Source organism: Schistocerca americana, chromosome 8 (assembly GCF_021461395.2).
Source record: "Schistocerca americana isolate TAMUIC-IGC-003095 chromosome 8, iqSchAmer2.1, whole genome shotgun sequence".
Taxonomy (NCBI): Eukaryota; Metazoa; Arthropoda; class Insecta; order Orthoptera; family Acrididae; genus Schistocerca; species Schistocerca americana.
Window position 1 is genome coordinate 383,144,324 of NC_060126.1, and position 21,709 is coordinate 383,166,032.

General features: G+C 44.8%; 1 protein-coding gene across 1 annotated transcript in view; it reads right to left on the reverse strand.

Moving 5' to 3' along the window:
* LOC124546026 (pacifastin-like protease inhibitor cvp4) overlaps positions 1-21,709 on the reverse strand; it is a 129,508-nt gene that overhangs the window by 40,582 nt on the left and 67,217 nt on the right. Inside the window, exon 3 of the mRNA XM_047125001.1 lies at positions 5,203-5,286. Coding sequence (XP_046980957.1) covers positions 5,203-5,286 — 84 coding nt within the window. The remainder of the gene's footprint in view (positions 1-5,202; positions 5,287-21,709) is intronic.

Below are 21,709 nucleotides of genomic sequence, written 5' to 3' on the forward strand. Positions count from 1 at the left end.
TATTCAGTGGTTGGGAACTCCAACTTACAGTAACTGGTGTTGCAAAAGATACATGATTTTATTCTAATTGTAACTGTATTATGAAGTGGTGACTTAACTATTATAAGGCAGACTCTTTATTTGTTCATTATTTCTGTTCGTATGTAAGAAAGAAATTATATTACTTTAGGAAAGAGCTGATGGTGGATGTTGAGTAACTAGCGTTGAGAACTTCCTGCTTTTTTATGAGGCAGTCGTGAGTGAGATTTTGTCAGAAAGACGTGTGTCTTTCTCAAGATGATAGGATTTGACTATGTAGCCACACGTGTTAGAAACACAGAATATAAGTATGTGTTACTTTCAAAATAATGAGTAACGCGACAAAGGGTAACCAAACATCTGAGTGTTGATTTAACTGTAATCCAACACGTGTACCTCCTGCAGGGTTAGAATTGGCCTGTCGTAAGAGGCGACTAAAAGGAGTTTCACACATTTCGGCCTTTATGTGATGGTCCCCTGTAGGGTTTGACCGAAGAGTGAGCCAATTGGGAAAGGGTGCCTTACATCGTGCATTGTGTCCATCGTGCATTGAGATCTTGAGCCCACTTTCCCGTCGTCGCATTGCAGTCCCGCCCGTTCTCCATCTCTTGGGTAAGGACAGCTTCCTCGGTGCATTTTCCACCATGCACTATGCAGTGTCGCTTTCTGCGTCAATCATGAACATGGACTTCTTTGCACCTGATATCCAGCATGGTAGCCAGTCCGTTGTGGTGGGGCCACCATGTACCCTGTTGGTTGTAGCCCCCTGGCCACACAGGGATCGCTCTGCTGATGCCTGCGCCGTTAACACCCCATGTATGCCAAGGGGTAGACGCCCATCCCCCTGGGGCATCGGGACTCCCGGCAATGGCCATCCTGCCAGGTGGCCTTTGCTGCAAATTGGTGGCGCCCGTGGAGATGGCCCCTGGTCGGAGTGGGTGGCATCAAGGCGGATGACATGCGATGAAGTATCGCCCATCACATCTTGCTGGTGGTGAAACACCAGCAGTCTCTAAGCGTTCACGAGCTCAATTCAACACATAGAAGTATGACTCCAAATCATTCCATTCCCTGGCCACACCATGGGAGGAACGTCAGGCTAAGGATGGCAGCGGATCTTATTCAGCTGGGTACTTTGTATGTTTGAGAGCTTATGGGGAATCTTCCATGATGATGAAACCTTAGATTTTTGCTGAGCATTTACAGGACAAGTTTTTGGAGGTGGATGGCTTGTCCAAAATGAGATCTTGGTCAGTCTTGATCAAAACAGCATCCTACGCCCAGTCATGGGCGTTACTCGCTTGTGACAAGCTGGGGGATGTTTCTGTAACCATCATGCCCCATAAGAGCTTAAATATGGTCCAGGGTATCATATTTCACAGAGACCTTCTTTTGCAATCCGATGATGAGCTGTGCGGCGTGGTGTACATTTCGTTTAGCATGTCCACCAGGGTCAGGTTACCACTGGTGCCTTCATCTTGGTCTTCGAGGGTGATACATTGCCCAAGAAGTTCGAAGTGATGGTCTACTGCTTTGATGTAAAGCCCTATATCCCTACCCTGATGTGGTGCTTTAAGTTCTGGAAGTTCGGCCATATGTCTTCTCGCTGTACTTCCAGTACCACATGTCAAGATTGTGGACGCCCATCACATCCCAATACCCCATGTGCCCCACCTCCCATCTGTGTCAACTGTGGAGAGCACCATTCGCCTTGCTCGCTAGAATGCAGAATTCTCCAGAAAGAAAAGAAAATCATGGAGTACAAGACCCTGGACCGACTGACCTACACTGAGGCTAAGAGAAAATTTGAACGCCAACATCGTGTGCATATGACATTGTCTTACACCGCTGTTTCAACAGTTCTGGCACTATCAGCTCCGCCAACCCCAGTCACCTCTCAGAGCTGGAAGACTCCACCTGCCCCCTTGATTGGGGGGGGGGGGGGGACATTTCCCTCACTGTTGATCCTGCAACACCTAATTTGGGAGCAACCCCCCACCCCAACCATTGGGGATGTCTGTCCCCACTTCTAAGCTGGAGAAGCGTAAGTCTTCCTCGGCTTCTCTCTCTAGGAAGAGGTCCCTTGGGTCACTCCCTTCCCAGGTTTCTGCTAATGGGAAAGATGACACCCACCAGTGGCTGAAGAGCCCAAAAGCAGCTGGTTGTAGGGCTCCATGCTCATCGTTAGTCCTGGAGACTGAGCCAGTGAAGTTCTCCTAGCCAGGAAAACCCAAGGAGCACCGAGAGAAATCCCTAAGACCAAGGAAATTGCGATGGCACCCACACCATCGCTACCTACAAGCTCTGCATCGGAGGATGGGGTGGAGATTTTGGAGTCTGCTGAGGACCAAGATCTCGCGAGACTCTCAGATACAATGGATATAGACTGCTCAGGCAATAAGTCGGTGGCAGCAAGTGACTCTGAGGCGTAAACTACCTCATTGAATGTTCCATGCCTTCCCAGTCTAACGATGACTCCATCCTCCAGTAAAATTGTGGCAGTTTTTTCCACCGCCTGGCTAAGCTACGGTATCCGTTAAGCTTTACATCTGCTATCTGCATTGCTCTCCAGGAAACCTGGTTCCCGGCAATGCGGACCCCTGCCCTTCATGGCTATAAGAGATATGACAGGAACTGTAGCGACTATAATCGAGTGTTAGGTGGAGTTTGCGTTTACGTCCTAAACTCAGTCTGTAGTGAACCTGTGCCCCTTCAAACCCCTCTTGAAGCTGTGGCTGTCAGAATAAGGACAATGCAGGAAATAACTGTCTGCAATGTATATCTTCCTCCAGATGGTGCAGTACCCCTGACTGTAATAGCTGCACTGATTGATCATCTCCGTAAATCTTTCCTACTTTTGTGAGATTTTAATGCCCATAACCGCTTGTGGGGTGGCACCATGCTTAATGGCCGAGGCAGAGATGTTGAAACTTCACTGCCGCAGTTCGACCTCTGCCTCTGAAACACGACCTGGCGACATCATATCCTTGCCACATTGTATGTGTAGGGTCTCCGAGGCCTGCTCCCGATTTTTATCCAAAACTTCCTGTCGCTCTGTACTTTCCATGTCCAAGTTGGTGCCTCCCATAATTCCATCCATATCCAGGAGAATGGAGTCCCGCAGGGCTCTGTGTTGAGTGTCTCTCCATTTTGAGTGGCCATTAACGATCTAGCAGCAGCTGTCGGACCCTCCGTCTCACCTTCTCTGTATGCAGACGACTTCTGCATTTCGTACTTCTGCTCCAGTACTGGTGTTGCTGAGCGGCGCCTACAGGGAGCCATCCACAAGGTGCAGTCATGGGCTCTAGCCCACGGCTTCCAGTTTTCAGCCGCAAAGTCGTGTGTCATGCACTTCTGTCGGCGCCTTACTGTTCATCCGGAACCAGCAATTTACCTTAATGACGATCCACTCACTGTAGCGGAGACATATCGATTCCTAGGACTGGTTTTCGACGCTCGATTGACTTGGCTTCCTATCTGCGTCAGCTTAAGCAGAAGTGCTGGCAGCACCTCAATGCCCTCCGTTGCCTGAGCAACACCAATTGGGGGGCAGATCGCTCTATGCTGCCACAGCTCAACAGAGCCTTTGTCAAATCCCAAATTGACTATGGTGTACGTCTCGGCCGCAGCTTCGTCTGGTCCTTTCACGTGGCCCTAAGGACTCCGTTAACCCTGCGGCTCTCCGCTGTCACTTCCTCTCGATTCTTGACGTGTTCCGGAGCTGAAGTGGTTTATACCGACTGCTCGTTGGTTGATGGTCGCGCTGGCTTTGCCTACGTTCACGGCGGCCGTATTGAACAGTATTCCTTACTCGATGGCTGCAATGTATTCAATGCAGAGACATTTCTCGTGCACTTCAGTATATCCGTTCAAGCCCTGGGGAGTCTTTTCTTTTCTGTACTGACTCCCTGAGCAGCCTGAAAAGTATCGATCAGTGCTACCTTCGTCATCTCTTGGTAGCGTCCATCCAGGAGTCCATCTATGCCCTGGAACGGTCCAGTCGTTCAGTGGTGTTCGTCTGGACCCCTGGTCACATCGGAATCCCAGGAAATAAACTTGCTGACAGGCTGGCCAAAAGGGCTACATGGAAACCACTTCTGGAGAAGGGCATCCCCGCAACTGACCTGCTTTCGTTGTTACGACGCAAGATTTTTCAGCTTTGGGAGACGGAATGGTAAAATCTCAGTAGGCACAACAAACTGCGAGCCATTAAGGGGACCACGAATGTGTGGAAGTCCTCGATCAGGGCCTCTCGCAGGGACTCCGTGGTTCTCTGCCGACTCCACATAGGCCATGCCTGGGCGACCCATGGCTACCTCCTGCGCCGTGAAGACCCACCAGTGCGGTGCCTGGTTGACAGTGGCCCATATTCCTCTGCTCTGTCCTTCTTTGGCTGTCCTGCGACTTCATTTTCAGTTGCCGGACTCGTTATCATTGATTTTAGCAGACAACGCCACATCCGCTGATTTGGTTTTACGTTTCATCCGTGAGGATGGGTTTTATCATTCGATCTGTTTTAGCGCCTGTCCTTTGTCCCTCTGTGTCCTCCACCCTAGTGCTTTTAGGGTGGAGATCTTTATGTGTTGCAGGGTGGATGGCTTTTTGTTTTCGTGGTCGGTCAGCCACTGTCTTTCCTGTTTTACTATATTCTGTTTCTAGCGTCTCTCTCTTATTTTCTTGTCCTATTTAGTTCCTTTTAGTTTTTGTTGCCTTTCCTTCGTTCTTGTGGTCTTTCCTTTCTTTTCGTTTTGTGTTATATGTCTCGCCTATTTTATTCTGACACTTGTGGCATTGTTTTATTAGGAACAAGGGACTGATGATCTCGTACTTTGGTCCCTTTCCCCCCTCTTTTAAACCAATCAACCAACCACCACGTGTACTTGCGAAACCTTTAGCAAATTAAACTTGGAGAATGGGGATGCACTTAATTTAAGAATTATGATAGGCGATAAGTGTCATACGCAAAATTATAACTATAATTATTTTGCAGATTTAAATATAAATTTTAACTGGTTCTTATTTATTTAGTGAGTGAAGTACAATAACATACAAAATTCAGTGCATACTCCAACGAAATGCTACAGACAAATGCAAAGTTACAAAATCTACCATTTCATTCGAAACTGTCTAACTGAATATAAAGGAACAGTAACGTTAAACGGTGTTTCAGTAGAAACTACTCACCTCCTTTCTCCCATTCTGGTACACGTTGCGAGCATACTCTCAAATAGTTGGTTCTTTTGCACGTCAGAGTCTTTCCAACTGCTCCTGCAACAGAAAAACAACAGGACAAACACATATCACATAAAACAAATAAAGTGCCAACGAGCGTTACAGATGTCAACATCTCACTGAGATAGGTTTACTCGTGGGGCAGGTACATCGTAGAGTGGCAATGTTACCTGTCAGACGACGTACACACATTTCAATCTCAAGCTATTAAAAGAGCGTTACGCATATCCATAACACCAGAGAAGACAAAAGGCATGTAATAAATGACCATATATATGAAAACAAGAAAGCACTTCTAACATTGACTGAAGAGGTAACACAAAGTCTTGCCTCAAACGTCTAGTGGTGATAGATCACTTCATGGGAACCAACTTTTGTTGGGGGCAAAATGTTCGTTTACGCTTCTCGGCAGGGCCAAATGGCTTTTTATTGAATTCACCGGCCCTTGGACATCGAGAATTCACCAAACTATCAGCATCTACTAACTGGGTGTGCGGCATCTGCATATTATCTACCCTCAATAAATTGACATAATGACATTCAATAAGAGAACCTTAGGGATGAGTGCCTCTATGCTGAGAAATATATTTTAGAAAAGAGTCAGAAACTTTAATTTTGTAGCGGATGACTGGACTGAGGCAACACACATTGAAAATGCACGTTGTAGACTGTCTATGACCTGCTTCCTCTCAGAGGAATAAGTGATAATGAAAGAGACTTACCATCTCCGGGAAGCGACAGTGATCATTTTATCTCCAACAAAAGTTGTTCCTCATGACATGTTCTATTATTCCAAGACGTGAGTTGCAAATTCTTTGAACCCTGTTTATTACGCAACTTACGAAGACTGCTCTGTTTAATGAATAAGTAGGGACCTGGCACACTGAAATTTGCTTATAACTCTGTTAACCCATATCTGAAGCAAATTTAAACGTGTAGCATGCGAGTGACTTGACAAAGCATTTATGGTACTTAAACGAACTGATTAGCCTAATACAACAAAACTGATGACCGCTGATGAAATGAGCGAGACTTATTCGGTCATTAGAAAAGACATCATACCGCAACGCCACCTCTCGACTCCATAAATACTCCACCCTGGTAGCCTAGAGTCAGTCGCTCAATAAGATTGATGGCATTCACGTCGTTCACATTCGATTCCAAAATGTATTTTTTTTTCATGTCGTTCACACTCTATTCTCTGACTATTATATTATGGCATCTTGTTTGAGATTGTTGCAATATCGGTCGTAATCTTGTTATTTGATATGGTGACCACCGATGTAGCCATGGATGACTGTGAACCAGAATCCAGTTCTGAAGCCGCACTGATGGGTAGTCCTCGAGTCTACTAACACCGTTCCAGTTCAGGGCACCAACTTCTCTGAAACTCCATCATAGTTCAGGACAGAGAGCCTGCTGGACTAGTGGGCCAGGATCAGCGTTCGACATGACGTCTTGGCATCCGACATCGTGGTCCGTCGGTTGGGCAACGCAGGCAGTGAGCTGAGAGGGACCAAGTACTCTCAGGAGGGCATGTGAGCCAAGCAATCACACGTCGTGATCACAGCAAACCGACGGGAAGCGCCTTGCAAACCAATGGACGTGCAACCCGCCACACTCTGAGCCACCATGCCGCGCTCGGCCTGATGCAGCGACAGCCTCATCCGCAGCGGACAAGCCGATGGGAAGCGCCTTGCAAACCAATGGGCGGGCAACCCGCAACACTCTTAGTCACCATCCCGCGCTCGGCCTGAGGCAGCGATCTTCAGCAGCCCTGAGTTTGTCTCTGGATTCAGCAGGTTCCACTTCAGTTTACAAAGCCACCAGCCGCTGTGGAAGACACATCGATGAGATGTATTCTGAGGAATAATATTGAGTCTCCACACAGGTTCCTTGGCATCCTTCCTGATAAAACAGTAGGAGTTTCTAGCCCAGGATTGGGTGATTACTACAAATTGGAGGTTAGAGGTTCTCCAGCCCAGCGTCAGTTGGAACTGGAGAGCAAGCAATATTGCTCAACCCAAAGGAGGGCAAAGATTGTAACAGTGGTTCCGAGCTGGTGCACCAACGTCTGCAACAGTTACATAGGGTGAGTTGTAAAGAAACATTGTACTTGTTCTCAGGAAAATTATATTTTTTGCCATATTCAGGATGGGGCTTAAAGATTGGAAATTACTTTTAGTAGGTCAAGTGAGCTAGTTGTAATAGTTTGTTCATGAAAAAAGGGAAAAGTAAATTGCACGGACATGGCGCAACGCGAGAAGCTAGTTCTACTGGTATGATAACTGCTGTTATGGATCACGTTTCTACATTGTTGTAGGACAGGGAACAGCAGAATACATAAAATGAACAACTAAACCAGCAGTTAAAAGCTTTACTGCCAGGACATAATCTACAATCGTGTTCAGATTAAATTAAAAATGTAGTAAATGTTTCTTCCTCATTCGTTAATCTAGTAGGGGCAAATCTCATAACCCCTTCTCCGGAAAAACATCAGAGGACATTATTATACTTATGAAGGATGTATTAGCCAGGACCAAACTAAGTAGCCTGTCAGATGAAACGCCAATTAAGTATTACGGGCAATGTTAAGACCTAAATCAGGTACTTTGAAGTTCTTCATATGGAGAATTAGCATCTGCAGAATTAGCATAGGGTTTGCAGCAAAGGAACAGAAAGTAAAACAGTGCGTGGCTTTTTCAGAAGTAAACTCAGTAGCTTACCGCAGAAAGCGAATCAATCGGTGAATCTTTTTCTGATAGTATACACAGAGAGAATTTACAGACTTCAGAGCAAACACAAAAGCCAGATAAGGATAGGGTCATGCTTAAAGAAGCAGGAAAAAGGACATTAGACGCTTTCCTGGGAGGAATTCTCCAAGATATTTCACGGCAGATGTGGACGGAAAACAATGCGGCTTCAGCTGCGCCATTTCGCATTGCCACAAACTTGAAATAGACAGATCAACAAAAACGCTCAGTGAGTGAAATATACACACATCAAAAAATGTTTTGCATCACCTCGGTTCCGAGACTTCCGGAACCTGACGAAAAAATTGAAATAGAGAACAAATAAACATCATTTCCGCCCTTTTTATTGCTCATGAAAATCACGCATTGCATGTAGTACCACCATGCAGCGAGACCTTCAGAGGTGGTGTTCCAGATTGCTGTACACACCGGTACCTCTAACACCCAATAGCACGTCCTCTTGAATTGATGCATCCCTGTATTCGTCGTGGAGTACTATCCACAAGTTCATCAAGGCACTGTTGGTCCAGATTGTCCCGCTCCTCAACGGCGATTCGGCGTAGATCCCTCAGAGTGGTTGGTGGGTCACGTCGTCCATAAACAGCCCTTTTCAATGTATCCCAGGAATGTTCGATAGGGTTGATGTCTGGAGAACATGCTGGCCACGCTAGTCGAGCGATGTCGTTATCCTGAAGGAAGTCATTCACAAGATGTGCATGGTGGGGGCGCGAATTGTAGTCCATGAAGACGAATGCCTCGCCAATATGCTGTCGATATTGCTTGCACTATCAGTCGGAGGATGGCATTCACGTATCGTACAGCCGTTACGGCGACTTCCATGACCACCAGCGGCGTACGTTTACCCAACACGATGCCACCCCAAAACATCAGGGAACCCCACCTTGCGGCACTCGCTGGGCAGTGTGTCTAAGGCGTTAAGCCTGACCGGGTCGCCTCCGACGATTGTCTGGTTGAAGGCATATGCGACACTCATCGGTGAAGAGAACGTGATGCCAATCCTGAGCGGTCCATTGGGCATGTTGTTAGGCCCATCTGTACCGCGCTGCATGGTGTAGTGGTTGCAAAGATGGACCTCGCCATGGACGCCGGGCTTGAAGTTGCGCATCGTGTAGCCTATTTCGCATAGTGGCTGTGGCTGGACAAAAAGCATTATTCAACATTGTGGCGTTGCTGTCAGGGTTCCTCCGAACCATAATCCGTAGGTAATGGTCATCGACTGCAGTATTAGCCCTTGGGCGGCCTGAGCGAGGCATGTTATCGACAGTTCCTGTCTCTCTGTGTCTCCTCCATATCCAAACAACATCGCTTTGGTTCACTTCGAGAAGCCTGGGCACTTCCCTTGTTGAGAGCCCTTCCTGGCACAAAGTAACAATGCGGACGTGATAGAACCGCGGTACTGACTGTATAGGCATGGTTGAACTACAAACAACACGAGGCATGTTCCTCCTTACTGGTGGAATGGCAGGAACTGATCGGTTGTCGGACCCCTCCGTCTAATAGGTGCTGCTCATGCATGGTTGTTTACATCTTTGGGCGGGTTTAGTGACATCTCTGAACAGTCAAAGGAACTGTGTCCGTGATACAATATCCACAGTCAATGTCTGTCTTCAGGAGTTCTGGGAACTGGGGTGATGCAAAACTTTTTTTGATGTGTGTATTTACTTCTGGTAAGGAATGCGAAAGAAAACCGAGGATCTGTTAGGAACTATCAGTTTGGCTTTTGGATAGGTAAAGGCACCAGAGAAGCAGTTCTAATATTGTGGTTAATAGTGGAAGCAACACTGAAAATGAATAACAGGATCTGTTGAATGGAATTAACAGTCTATGGACTACTGAATATGGATTGAGACTAAATCGAAGAAAGATGAAAGTAACGAGAAAGAGCAGAAATTAGAACAGCGACAAACTTAAAGTAAGAATTAATCACGAAGTAGACGAAGTTAAGGAATTCGCTACCTAGACAGCATGATGGACGGAACTGGGAGGACATAAAATGAAGACAAGCACTGACAAGTCTAGTATCAAACATAGGCCTTAATTTCAGAAAGAAATTTCTGATTGGAGCTCACTATTGTACGTTACCGAATCACAGACTATGGGTAAAGCGGGACAGAAGATAATGAAAGCATTTGAGATTTGGTGCCACCGAAGAATGTTGAAAATTAGGTAGACTGATAAGATAATGAATGAGGAGGTTCTCCGCAGAATCGGCGAGGAAAGGAATATATGGAAATCACTGACAAGAAGAAAGGACAGGATGACAGGACATCTGTTGAGACAGTAGGTAATAACTTCCATGGACTAGAGGGAGCTGTAGAGGGTAAAAACTGTAACGGAAGGCAAAGATTGGAATACATTCAGTAAATAATTGATGACTTAGGTTGCAATTGCTACTATGAGATGAAAAGGTTGGTGCGGGAGAGGAATTCGTGGTGGGCCGCATCAAACAGTCGGAAGACTGATGACTGAAAAAAAGAAAAATGAATGTTGCTGTTGTGATCAGCAGGGGCATTTGAAGGTACAGTATCGCCAACAACAATACTACAATTGAAGGGTTTGGTGCCAGAAGGAGGCAGCTCCACTTTTTCCAGTTTGTGGAAAATTTAAAAAAACTTTTTAAAAATCCAGTTTTCACCAAAACGAATAAGTTGTCAGACTTGTTTTAGGCTGTGGGGTATCTAATACTACTGACGAGAATACACACAAATGCATGCACTCAGGTACGTGCAATAGAGTTTTGAATTTTGGAGCTGCCTCCGTTTTGTTCCAAAATGAATGAGAAACTCTTTGTAGGACCATTTTCTTCATAATTAACCATATTTCAGTTAAAAAAACATTTATTAATAAAGAAAGTACAACAATATTTGCGTAATACAGTGATTCTACAGTTTTTCTTCAGTCTTCTTGCTCCCCTTCAGTCACCGCAGGATCGTTTGAAGCATCTGACGTCAACTCGTCGGAAAACCACATTTCGTTTTCCACAACATACTTTCTGGCCAGCTCTTTGACATTTTTAAACTTTTGGCCTTTAAGCGGAAGGATACAATCATAAGCTTGATGGAGGTGGTCCATTGTTATGAGACTCGCAGGTCCTTGGTTGCAAATTTGCGCATTATCGAAGACAGCTTCCGTACAGTCAGACTGCATTGGATAATCCCTTTACCGATGTATGGCTGTTCATAGAGGAAGATTTTGTTCTTCGTGATTAAATATTTTCCTCTTTTCTTGTTCGATAATGATACGTAAGGGTTCTTTACAAATAATTTCTTCAGCGTGTCAACAGTGGAAAACAAATCTCTGGTCCACTTCAGTGACATGAAACGCGCGATGTTTACACCGGTCTGCTGAACAATACGTAACACAACCTCCTTCCTGCTATTGTTTGGGGGAAGAACGAGGCAGCTCCCCATGCAAACTCGGAGTACAGGCAGCTCCAACTGTTAGATTTCTCTGAAACTAGTGGGTGGAGCGGCCTCTTTCTTGCACCAAACGAAGGGGCTTTTTTTTGTATGTGATAGAATGTTCAACTCAATAGAGCCAAAAAGTGGAGCTGCCTCCTTCTAGCGCCAAACCCCTCAATTACCTACGGTCCAGGCATAAGTCCTGGAATTCTAGATCCAAAAAGCGGGGCAAATACAAAGGAAAATGAAAACCGTTAAACGCTTATAGGAATGTTACTTCCGTCTGGAGGAGTTCCCAATAAACAGCAGGACAGCAAAAATGTACACAGAGACTGATTGTTGCTTGATATCTTGGGTGAATAATAAAAAGTATGAATTTCTAGTGGATACAGCTGCACACGTTCTGGTTGTGGGTCTGGACCTCGTGGACCAGAGGAGATACAGATTGCATGCAATATGGGATCACAGGGTAGATTCAGCAGGAACAACACTGCTCAAGTTTAAGGTAGGAAAAACATGTTTTCGTGAGAAAATGGAAGTGTTGCCAACCGTGGGACAAAAATTTTCTTCAGTACTTAGGCATCGTGGTAAAATCGACCTCCGGCAATAAACATTTGAACTCAAATGTTATTCGTTTTTGATGGGTACGGATGTTGCAGATGTTTCTGTGTTATAATGTACACGCCATTATTTAACTGCGTACAACTACATTAAAAGTTACTTCTCATGACAGAGCACCGGCAGGTATAGCGAAGCTAATTTTGTTTACGGTAGACCTCGACGTGCTGTACCAAGCTTTATGTTTAATAGAATCACTGACGAGTAATGACATTTTAAATGAACAGCATCGTTTTATACGGAGAAGTATAGCACAAGGAAGGAACATAGATGGCCAGGGCATGGTGCCAGTAAGCCTGGAGAGTTTCGGAACGGAAGAAGTGAGTCTTTCGAAGGAGTTTGTAATAGCTACAATAGAAGTTCTAGATGGAAAAGGCAGTGATAGGTCAGTGATAGAGCATAATGTCAAGCAAACTGTCAGCATGTCTGCATTGGCTACTGAAGTTAGTAGCTGTGGGGGATTACGATCGGTCAGTCACCGAATCACTGTTAATGCAATACAAAGATTTACATAATTCAGCGAGCCATACCCATAACACAGCTTTGGATTCCAACGGCAATTTATTGAGGCATATCCAGCCGTTGAGAGAACAGTTCGTAATTCAGCTGCTTGAAGAAGGCGTAATAGAACACCGCGTTAGCCCTTGGTCAGCAAATACAGCACTGTACCGAAAATTTTACCTGATGGAACAAAAAAAACATCGATTCTGTTGTGGTTACAGATATTTAAACGAACGACAGTAATCGACGCATATCCGATTCCTAACACAACCAAAACTTTGGATAACCTGGCATAATGTAAATAATTTTCCACAATAGATTTAAGAAGTGGTTATCGCCAATTTAAAGTATGTCCTTAAGACAGACCTGAAACAACGTTTACGGCACCATCTTGTCACCACCAGTATCGCAGAATGCCTCTTGGTTTAATGACTGTGCCTGCAACATTCTCGTTAGATGGAGTCCTTTGGGGTTTGAAACCTAAAAAATCCAATAAAAGCGAAATGAAGGCCATTGATCGGACCATAGCTCATGTAGTTATCACGAAGTCTGTGTCTCACAGAACATTACATATCATAGTGCAGTCCGAAGCAGCAGTTGCAGAAAACAGCAACTGAGTCTCAACAATAAGAAACAGAAATAATATTAAGACCGGCACCAGGTGAGATGAAATGTTCTCATTTTGGCACGCAAATATCGTTAATATCGATAAGCTTGTGACTTTATAAACTGAAGTGGAACCTGCTGAATTCAGAGGGAGACTCAGGACTGCTGAAGATCGCTGCATATGCCCCGAGTGCAGGCTGGCGACTCAGAGTGTGGCGGGTTGCCCGCCCATTGGTTTACTAGGCGCTTCCCATTGGCTGGTCCGCTGCGGAGGAGGCTGTGACCACAGCGTGTGATCGCTTAGCTCACGTACCGTCCTGAGAGTACTCGATCCCTCTCAGCTCACTGCCGGTGTTGTCCCATCAGATGGACCACGATGTTATTCTGAATGCTGATCCTGCCCTACCAGTTCAGTAGGCCACCGGACCTGAACGATGTGGATGCTGGTTCATAGTCATCCATGGCTACAGAACGGTGACCATCATGTAATACAGCAAGATTATGACCAATATTGCAACAATCTCATACAAGATGCCATAATATAATAATCAAAGAATCGAGTGTGAACGACATGAGAAGAAATATATTTTAGAGCCGAGTCAGGAGCTTTAATTTTGCTCTGCCTATTTCCTGTCACATGTAGCAAAAGGATGGATTGTAGGGAACAAAAACTGCGTATGCACATTGTGGAATGCCTATGACCAGCTGCCTCTCAGGAGTATAACTGACAGTGAAAGAGACTTAAGCGTGGCCATGAAGCGTCAGTGATGATTTTATATCCAACAAAAGTTGTTCCCCATGACATGATCTATCACCCCAAGACGTGTAATGCAAATACTTTGAAAGACACTGTATATCACTTAACATAGCTTTGTGAAGACTGCTCTATTCAATGATTAAATGGAACTTGGCACACTGTCTACTAGTATCAAAAATAGACCTTAACTTCAGAAAGAAGTTCCAGAAGATGTACGTTTATAGCACAGCATTGTATGGTAGTGAGACACAGACTGTGGGAAAAGCGGAACAGAGGAGAATCGAAACATTAAGAACACACATTTTTAAGAGGTGTTGAATATGATTCGTTCAAATGATTGAAATGAAATTTCATATTTAAAAAAAATGTCTGTTTTTAACTATTTACAGCGAATGGAGTTTCATACAAAGGTGATGTAGGTTGATGTGGAGCCTGGTCTTTCACTATAAACGGTTGGCAAACGACTGGCTTAGTTCAGATGTCGCTGTACTCCTCAGAAAGTCGATCAACGTGAAGGGATGCCAGGACCCCAAGGGTAGATCAAGATATTGACAAAGTGCATAACTTCATATCGGCCAGTCAGAAATTAAAGGTTGACGAAATACTGATGCCTTAGGTGAATATTTAAACATGAACAAACTTTGTGTAAAGTGACTAGACACAAACTCCAAAACTGACGAGTCTTAAAAGTGTGCAAAGTTTTGATATACTAGATGTATTCGCAATTGTGAATATGGGCAACCAGCATCTGTAAAATGGAATGACGACAATGAAAATTTGCGCCAGACAGGGCCTTGAACCCGGATTTTCCTCTTATTGCATCTATATCTACATGATTACTCTGCAATTCACATTTAAGTGCTTGGCAGAGGGTTCATCGAACCACAATCATACTATCTCCCTACCATTCCACTCCCGAACAGCGCGCGGGAAAAACGAACACCTAAACCTTTCTGTTCGAGCTCTGATTTCTCTTATTTTATTTTGATGATCATTACTACCTATGTAGGTTGGGCTCAACAAAATAGTTTCGCATTTGGAGGAGAAAGTTGGTGACTGAAATTTCGTAAATAGATCTCACCGCGACGAAAAACGTCTTTGCTTTAATGACTTCCATCCCAACTCGCGTATCATATCTGCCACACTATCTCCCCTATTACGTGATAACACAAAACGAGCTGCCCTTTTTTGCACCCTTTCGATGTCCCCTGTCAATCCCACCTGGTAAGGATCCCACACCGCGCAGCAATATTCGAACAGAGGACGAACGAGTGTAGTGTAAGCTGTCTCTTTAGTGGACTTGTTGCATCTTCTAAGTGTCCTGCCAATGAAACGCAACCTTTGGCTCGCCTTCCCCACAATATTATCTATGTGGTCTTTCCAATTGAAGTTGTTCGTAATTTTTACACCCAGGTACTTAGTTGAATTGACAGCCTTGAGAACTGTACTATTTATCGAGTAATCGAATTCCAACGGATTTCTTCTCGAACTCATGTGGATCACCTCACACTTTTCGTTATTTAGCGTCAACTGCCACCTGCCACACCACACAGCAATCTTTTCTAAATCGTTTTGCAACTGATACTGGTCTTCGGATGACCTTACTAGACGGTAAATTACAGCATCATATGCGAACAACCTAAGAGAACTGCTCAGATTGTCACCCAGGTCATTTATATAGATCAGGAACAGCAGAGGTCCCAGGACGCTTCCCTGGGGAACACCTGATATCACTTAAGTTTTACTCGATAATTTGCCGTCTATTACTACGAACTGCGACCTCCCTGACAGGAAATCACGAATCCAGTCGCACAACTGAGACGATCTTACAATCTGGCCACCTGTGCACACCTCAGGAATGAACCCAAACTTCCATACGTCTTCAACCATTCGTCTACCGCCTGTTCTCGCACACATGTCCAAAGGAAGGGTACTGCGGTGACTGCAGTCGTTATGGAATACTACATTACACGTATTCACAATTGAGAGAATGGACAACCATCAGCTATACAATGTAGTGATGGAAAGTTGTACAGACTTTTTTCATCGGTTATTCACTCTGGCGTCACGAGCTGGAAACAACTGTCATAGTACTTGCAGTGGATCCTGATGCAGTTTGGAATGCCTGTGTGATGGTCTGGATAGATGTCTGTCTATTACAGATTACGATCTTCTTCAACTGTTGGCGGCCTCTGTCAGTCAACAGACGAGGTCGGCCTGTACGCTTTCGTGCTGTACGATGTGTCTCTTCACGCTTCCACTTCACTACCACATCGGAAACAGTGGACCAAGGGATGTTTAGGAGGGTGGAAATCTTGAGTACAGACGTATGACACAAGTGACATCCAATCACATGACCACGTCCGAAGTCCGTGAGTTCCGCGGAGCGTCCCATTCTGCTCTCTAAGGATGTCTAATGACTACTGAGGTCGCTGATATGGAGTACCTGGCAGTAGGTGGCTGCACAATACACCTAATACGGAAAACGTATGTTTTTTGGGGGTGTCCGGATACTTTTGATCACATTGTGTATGTTCGAACGCTGTTAGCTCGGCCAGCTACGTTTTGGTTACGCTCGGCGCTACTTGGCTGTGTTCTGTCAAAGTCGCTGCTCGCCCCAGTAGTTGACAGAAGTTGAGTATTCTCCCTTGTAATTATTTGGAGATTCCTCTCGTTAGTGCGTTCGGGCTGCGCCAAGGTGCGTCCCCTGTTCCTAGTAGTTTGGTCACTCTTGTATTAGGGTGGATCATCCGTTGTGGTGTGCCCGCAGTTGCGTGGAACTCAAACTGAGTATTAAGATAACTGTCTTTTCTGCCTAAATATTGTTGTTTTACTTGAAAGGGATTTCACGAGTGAGTTCAGTGGAATAAGTCACTATACAATTGGTGAAATTCCGTTGTTCTATGATCTATTTATTGGTGTAAGGTTCTAGTTGGGAAATTTGCTCTTTTACTTAAAATCTGCTATTTAATATTCTGTACTGTTGCTTGTTTTAGTCCCGGTAAATTAATTGTAAATTTATGGGCAACTATGATTGTCATCTATATTTACCTTGGGCTATTTGTCATGTAGTCTTTCCTTAACTTGTTTCATTCCATATACTCTTCTAAAGACCATATAAGCTTTTTAATTACATTTCTTATTGGTGGCTATTGGAAGGCCGGTTTTGTAAAAGATTTTGTTAAACTGTTTTTGGGGATTTGTGTAATAAATATTTGTGAACTACAAGCCTATGTTTGCGTTTTCTTGTGATTGCCCTTTGTGACTGGTTTGAGGATTGTAAAGTAGCACGTTCCAGTGTGCACTAGCACTAATCAAGGGCCGCCGTGCTCTTTTTGGATGCTGGTAGAAGCATTTCATTATTGAGTCGCAGATGGTGTTCTAGATGCAGGGCGCTTTGCAAATTCCCAGAGTTAAAACCCATGAACAGAACTTGCAAGTCTCTGATTGGCCAGGTTCTTCCGTCGGTGAAATCAGTGCAAGTTTTTGTCACATTGAGGAGTTTTCTTGGCCACTGGATGTGTTGATGGCTGATGGATTGAATTTGGGGCTTCTGTTGAGATTTTACTTTGTTCATTAGTCAGGACTGATTTTGGATCACTCCGGGAGAAGTTTTATCTCGGGTTTCGACCTGTTCTGAAGTTTAGATTGTGTTGACTTTCCGTGTGGTCCATGGTTTGTAATGTAGACACAGGGGAGGGGGATTTCGAAGTGGGGCATTCATCATCTGGTGATACCCAATCTCTTCTTGAGTTTTTGCAGGGGTGCCCTGAAAAACGGACCAACAAGCTGGGAACGACCAATCGAATTATCGGATTCCACTTTCTGACAAGGTAGCTATCAGATAATCTCTGTACTGTCTATCTCTCCCTAAGATGAAGGTTCTGTGTAAGCTAGTATACAAGATATATGAGGGAGTCATTAGGCTATTGACGTCCTTACATGCATCACCTATATTTTTGGCCGCCAAATGCAATGGTGGGAGGGTGGGATTTCAGACTAGTAGTTGATTACTGGCTACTCAAGCATAACGTAGTTCTAGAGCCCGTTGTCCCTTCCTGATTTGCATGGCTGTTTTTCCTGATTTTCTGGGGCCCTCTGCCCAAAGAATCTAAGGTGGTCACCGCCTTTGTTACGAACTGGAAATTACATAACTTGAATCAGGTGCCCTTTGGTCTATATAGGGAGTGCCCATATTTTTCATGTTGATCGATTTGGTGTTCGGAGTTTGTTTACAGATACCTGGAATATGTTGTGATACTCAGTGCATCGTTTTCTGAGCGTTTGGAGTATTTGTGTTAGGTTTTGGAGCGTCTAAGGGAGGCTTGTTTAACAGTCAATCCATCCAAGGTCACACCAGAGCGTCAGGAGATCTGTTTTATGGCTCATTTGGTGTCTGCTGAGACAGTCAGAATTGACTAATCTACAACTCGGGCCATTTACAGTTTTCGTCCACCCAAGACAAAGAAAGGGGTAGCTCGATTCATCGGTATGACAAATGTTTTGTAAGTTTGTGCCCAGGTTTGCTGAGGTGGCAGATGCCTGCAATTTGTAGGGTTTGAGAGCCAGCAGGCAGCTTTTAACATGCTAATGATTTTCTTGAGTAACACAAACTTCCTCAAAAAGATCAGGTCTGTTTGTCGCCTGCGGCCGTTGTGGCTGAGCGGCTCTAGGTGCTTCAGTCCGGAACCGCGCTGCTGCTACGGTCGCAGGTTCGAATCCTGCCTCGGACATGGACGTGTGTGATGTCCTTAGGTTAGTTAGGTTTAAGCAGTTCTAAGTCTAGGGGACTGATGACCTCAGATGTTAAGTCCCATTGTGCTTAGAGCCATTTGAACCATTTGTTTGTCGCCAAGATATCTAATATGTTCTAATCTCAAGGTTGTATGTTGAGAGCGCTCCTAGAACAACGTCACAAGAGTCTTTGCTTCTGCCTCCTGTGATAAACGTGTAATTTTCCCAGTCAATGGACGCCAGATTAGAGTCTCCGCCTATAACTAATGGATAATTTGGATATTTATTTCCTATGTTCTCAAGACTTCCCCTAAAACGTCCTGCGTCGTTTGTTGTGGATGCTGGTGGTCTATAAAAACGTCGTAATACAATGGTCACTCCTTGTATGATTGACAGCTTTATTCAGTCTATTTCACAGTCCTACCCAGTATCGATCTCAACTGCGTTTAAAAAGCTTTTAACTGGAATGAACACACCACCTCCCATAGCATCAGTCCTACGCTTCCTAAATATTGTCCAATCCTAGTTCAAAATTTCACTGCTATTTATGTCTGGTTTCAACCAGATTTTGGTACCTAATACAATATTGGCATTACTACTCTTTATTTCGGAGAGTAACTCGGCGATTTTGCTACAGACACTTCGAAAATTTACTAACATGAGATTTAGTGTATTTAAATCCTTTATAATGACCTGCTTGGGCGAACTAACAATTTTTACAGTGTGTTGTGAGTGTGTGTGTTTGCTGCAGGATTATCGCCTGGACAGAAAACTTATATTTTCCAGCCAGCAATTGTCTAGCCATAGTCAGTCACTGAGCTTATTGTTTAAAGTTTGGGACTACGGAACGATGTAAGGAGGTTTGAGGTGTTCTCAGAAGTGTAACGGTTATAGAGTAGTAGTGGGGTGCTTAGAGAAGTCGACAAGGAACACAGGAAGTTACTTACAGCATTTGCGCGTTTGAAGGAACAGATGCAGGAGATAATCAGAGCAGTGCCAGCAGTCAGCACACCTCGCGAAGCCAGAAGGGAGAAAAGTGGATGGATGGATGCAGGAGGCAGTAATCTGGAAATCTTGTTCGGGACAGCAGACACAAGAGAAGTGAACATATTGTGTTCGGAGTTTGTTTACAGATTCCTGGAATATGCCACAAAATATTTGGCGGAGGCGAATAGAACATTCGATGCTGGTCATGGATCTGGAGGATGGGGTGGTCAACAACACATGCACACTACAGCAGCTTACTAAGGAGTTTATGGAGTATGCTATGCACTCTCCAAGTACTTTCAATCAAGATTTGGGAGCCGTAAAAGCATGAATCAGGTACAAGATGTGAGGATAATACCAACACGATTGTTGCACTTCTTAGTTGACAACATATGGAGTGCAAGAGTGAACCTGACAAACTTACAGGAAGCTGTACATCAGGAAGTTCATGGGCACTTGAACCTCGTCTTGCTGTCTCCAGAGCAGTATTTGAAGGAATTAAGAAAGGATTAGGAAACGATAGCGCCAGAATTGCAGTTAATAGTGGAACAGTGTAGCCAGAACGTGCCATTTTGCTGCCGTAGTTCAGCAGTGGAGAAGACGACCTATAATGCGCTACTGCACCTGTCAGTGAGGATGCTGGTAGTGAGCAAGCATTTGGTATTTTAATGCTATCCAGTGAAGTTAGAGGCAGTGGGGAAGTCTGTGGAAGTGAGAACAGAGGGTGTGTTGCTAGTAGTGGAAAACGGGGATTGACATTTGATGATAACCGAGGGTGAGTTTCAGCAGTGAGATAGTTACCATATGCCCGGCACGTGAGGTCGCCTCAGGTGGAAGCGCGTGTGTCACGCAATTATTCAGAGCTAGACAAGTTTGACAGTGAAGTTGGAAAGAGTTTATCGAGCCAAAACCATATTTTCAGAGATCAGTATGTGACAATGTCGTAGTGTAATTAGACGCTATGAACAAAGGAGACTCATGGGAGCAAAACGTTGACAATTATAGTATAGTAGACTGTTGGTGAGCAAGACTAAATATGACGCCGGACCTACATGCCACTAAGACGGGGATGACTCCGTTAAATGCAGCAAAGTCACAACTGTACTGGCCAGACGAGTCCCTAGAGGTATTGTCCAAGCACAGCTGTACCTTCTTTAACGTCACCTGGGAATCCAGCTTGGATAATTCATTCAGTCGGATGAAAGTCACGGAGGACTGGTGAATCACAGCAGAAACAATTACTGCAGCATGTAACTCAAAATCAAGGTGGTAATTCAAACCAGTGTCCAGCCATCCTGATTTAGGTTTTCGATGATTTCCCTACATCACTCCGGTTCCTTTGGAAGGACACAGTCGATTTCCTTTCCTAATCGGAGATTTTGTTGTGTCGCTAATGACCTTGGTGTTGACGGGACGTTAAATCCTAACCTTTCTTTCCTTTTTTTTCGAGATAGCAGACGTCAAGCAACCGTGACATTAACTATCTCAATTTCTAGCGCTGTGGTTTATCTGATTTTGCTTGTCTTAGTCTTCATGTATCTGAGATGATAAGATGTTGAGAGGCCTGATTCAGGGACAATTCGAGTTCCCATGTAGCAAGAGGGACGGTGTCACCACATACGCGCGTGTCTCCTGTTACCAACAAAGTGGCTGGGCGCCGGGTTGTAGTGAAACAAATAAGAGGAGGTACCGGAGGCATATGAATGAGTCTGGACTTCAAGGCAACGATCAGTTCTCGTCGCCACAAGGCAGCAGCACCAACACGACGCCAGAGCGGCGCCAGACAGCGAGACAACTGGGCTCCGTCAGCAGCAGACCCGGCTGTGCCTGCCATTTACATTAAGTCCAACAACTATGAGTTCTTACACCCAAACCTCCAGATGTCAGACACTCAGAGCGGTACCAAACGCTGTGTGTCGATAGACTATCAACATAAACACCGATTTAGTTCGTGTTGTGTGCTATCGTCCAGACGAAGATGCGTAAGCGGTGATTAAAAGTAACACTTCGGTAGGGGTCTTGTTAGAGCGGTGGATCGTCGTACATAAGGTCCCGACTTCGAAACGCGATGATGGCCATAT